The sequence below is a fragment of the Nansenia antarctica genome, assembly GCF_963989245.1.
Source record: "Nansenia antarctica genome assembly, chromosome: 6".
NCBI lineage: Eukaryota > Metazoa > Chordata > Actinopteri > Argentiniformes > Microstomatidae > Nansenia > Nansenia antarctica.
The window spans coordinates 57,215,360-57,217,612 of record NC_137676.1 but is presented as its reverse complement, the minus strand read 5'-3'; the positions used below and the strand labels follow the sequence as shown (position 1 = coordinate 57,217,612).

At 40.6% G+C, this 2,253-nt stretch overlaps 1 protein-coding gene across 1 annotated transcript in view; it reads right to left on the bottom strand.

Moving 5' to 3' along the window:
- LOC308160720 (bromodomain-containing protein 2-like) overlaps positions 1-1,813 on the bottom strand; it is a gene marked incomplete at both ends in the record, with an annotated part of 7,806 nt that extends 5,993 nt beyond the window's left edge. The window contains 2 exons of the mRNA XM_080534662.1: positions 545-613; positions 1,799-1,813. Of these exons, the coding sequence (XP_080390788.1) occupies positions 545-613; positions 1,799-1,813 (84 nt within the window). The remainder of the gene's footprint in view (positions 1-544; positions 614-1,798) is intronic.
- Positions 1,814-2,253: the final 440 nt, after the last annotated feature.

Below are 2,253 nucleotides of genomic sequence, written 5' to 3'. Positions count from 1 at the left end.
TGGAAAAAAAAACATGTCCAACTATACTATACAAAACAGACATTTTACCTGTATTTTAACTGTGTGTTTACCTGTAGTTTAACTGTGTTTACCTGTAGTTTAACTGTGTGTTTACCGGTAGTTTAACTGTAGTTAACCTGTAGTTAACCTGTAGTTTAACTGTAGTTTAACTGTAGTTAACCTGTAGTTTGCCTGTAGTTTAACGGTGTGTTTACCTGTAGCTTAACTGTAGTTTACCTGTAGTTAACCTGTAGTTTGCCTGTAGTTTGCCTGTAGTTTAACTGTGTTTACCTGTAGCTTAACTGTAGTTTACCTGTAGCTAACCTGTAGTTTAACTGTAGTTTAACTGTAGTTTAACTGTGTGTTTACCTGTAGTTTAACTGTGTGTTTACCTGTAGTTTACCTGTAGTTTAACTGTGTCTTTACCTGTAGTTTGCGGGCCATGCCCAACTACCTGTAGTTTAACTGTAGTTAACCTGTAGTTTAACTGTGTGTTTACCTGTAGTTAGACTGTAGTTTGCCTGTAGTTTAACTGTGTGTTTACCTGTAGTCTAAGCACGCCCAGCTTCCCCCGACGCACCGGCTGAGGCAGCATGGAGTCCGGCAGGTCCTTCTTCAGGGTATATACAGGAATCTTGAGGTTAATTTCAATACCTTTCTAAGACTTTTTAAAGACCTTGTCAATATTTTTCCAGACCTCACCGCCACACAGGGTATATACAGGAACCGTTTACATCAGTGACACCCTTAACTTAACAGTTTTAGTTTGCAATAGACTAGTTTTAGTTTGCAATAGACTAGACCACTATCATACAACACAATTTCCGGTTCATCTTTGTTTTCTAATAAAACTAATAAATTCACGAACTTTTACTAAAAGTTTTTAGGACTCAAACTCTTTGGACAGAGTCTAATTCAGAAAAATACCAACAAAATTCAAGACCTCATAAAATTGTGATAAGACTTTTTAATACTTTAATACTTTACAATTTTGGGTCTTGATTTTCCCAAAATTGATTTATCAACTTTTAATACTTTTCAAGACACCGCGGATACCCTGTGAAAAGACGGTTTGTCCGAGCGAACTGACTGTTCGTGCATTTACGAACGTAATAACACTGCTGACAGCTGTTTTTCATGAGAAAAAGACTTCCAAGAACACCTCAACGCCCCCCTTTAAAAAATATTTGTTCCAGCGCCCCCCGATGTTGTCTGAACGCCCCCTGGGGGGCGGTAGCGCCCCAGTTGAGAAACGATGGTCTAGGGCGGGGGTCGGCAATCTGCGGCTCTAGAGCCGCATGCGGCTCTTTAGCGCCGCCCTAGTGGCTCCCTGGAGCTTTTTCAAACATGTATGAAAATGTTTTTTTATTTTTTTATTTTTTTTATATGGTTTCTGTAGGAGGACAAACATGACACAAACATTCTTAACGTTTTCCAATGCTGTAAAAATGTGCAGAATAAATATTACATTTCAACATTTCTGTCAACGAAGATTTGCGTCATAGCTGTGGTGCTATTGTTATTGTGTACAGGCCACCGTAGTCACGGTGCCAGGCAGGTGGCTGTTGCGAACGAACCGGCGGGTGTGTGATGGGCCATGGATCCCAAAGGGAAAAAGAGAAAGATCGCTGAGGAGAACAGAGGATTCAACAGTTCTTGGACCGAATCATTTGCTTTCATTGCCAATGCGGAAGGATTGCCTGCATGTTTGCTCTGTAATGAGAAGTTGTCAAATAACAAAAAAAGTAATTTGGAAAGACATTTCCAGGGAAGGCATGCTACATTTGCAGCCGTGTACCCAGTTGGGAGTCATGGGAGAAAACGTGCGATTGCATTACTTCTGGAGAAATTAGAAGAGCGCAAAGATCGATTTAAGAAGTGGATTGCATCTCCAAACTCCACTACTGCTGCTAGTTTTGTTGCAACCCGGGAGATAATAAAGCGTGGAAAACCGTTCACAGATGGTGACTACATGAAGGATTCATTCATTAAAATAGCAGAGCACCTATTTTCAGACTTCAAAAACAAAACCGAGATAATACAGAAAATTAAAGACATGCCTCTCTCCGCAAAGACAGTGAAGGAAAGGGCCATTCAAATGGCAGGCAACATCACCAATCAGCAAATCAAGGACATTAATTCAGCTCCAGCATACTCAATTGCCTGTGATGAGTCGTGTGATGTGATCGATATTGAACAGACAGCGCTGTTATGCAGGTATGTGAACTCTGATGGGCCGCAAGAAGAAATGAT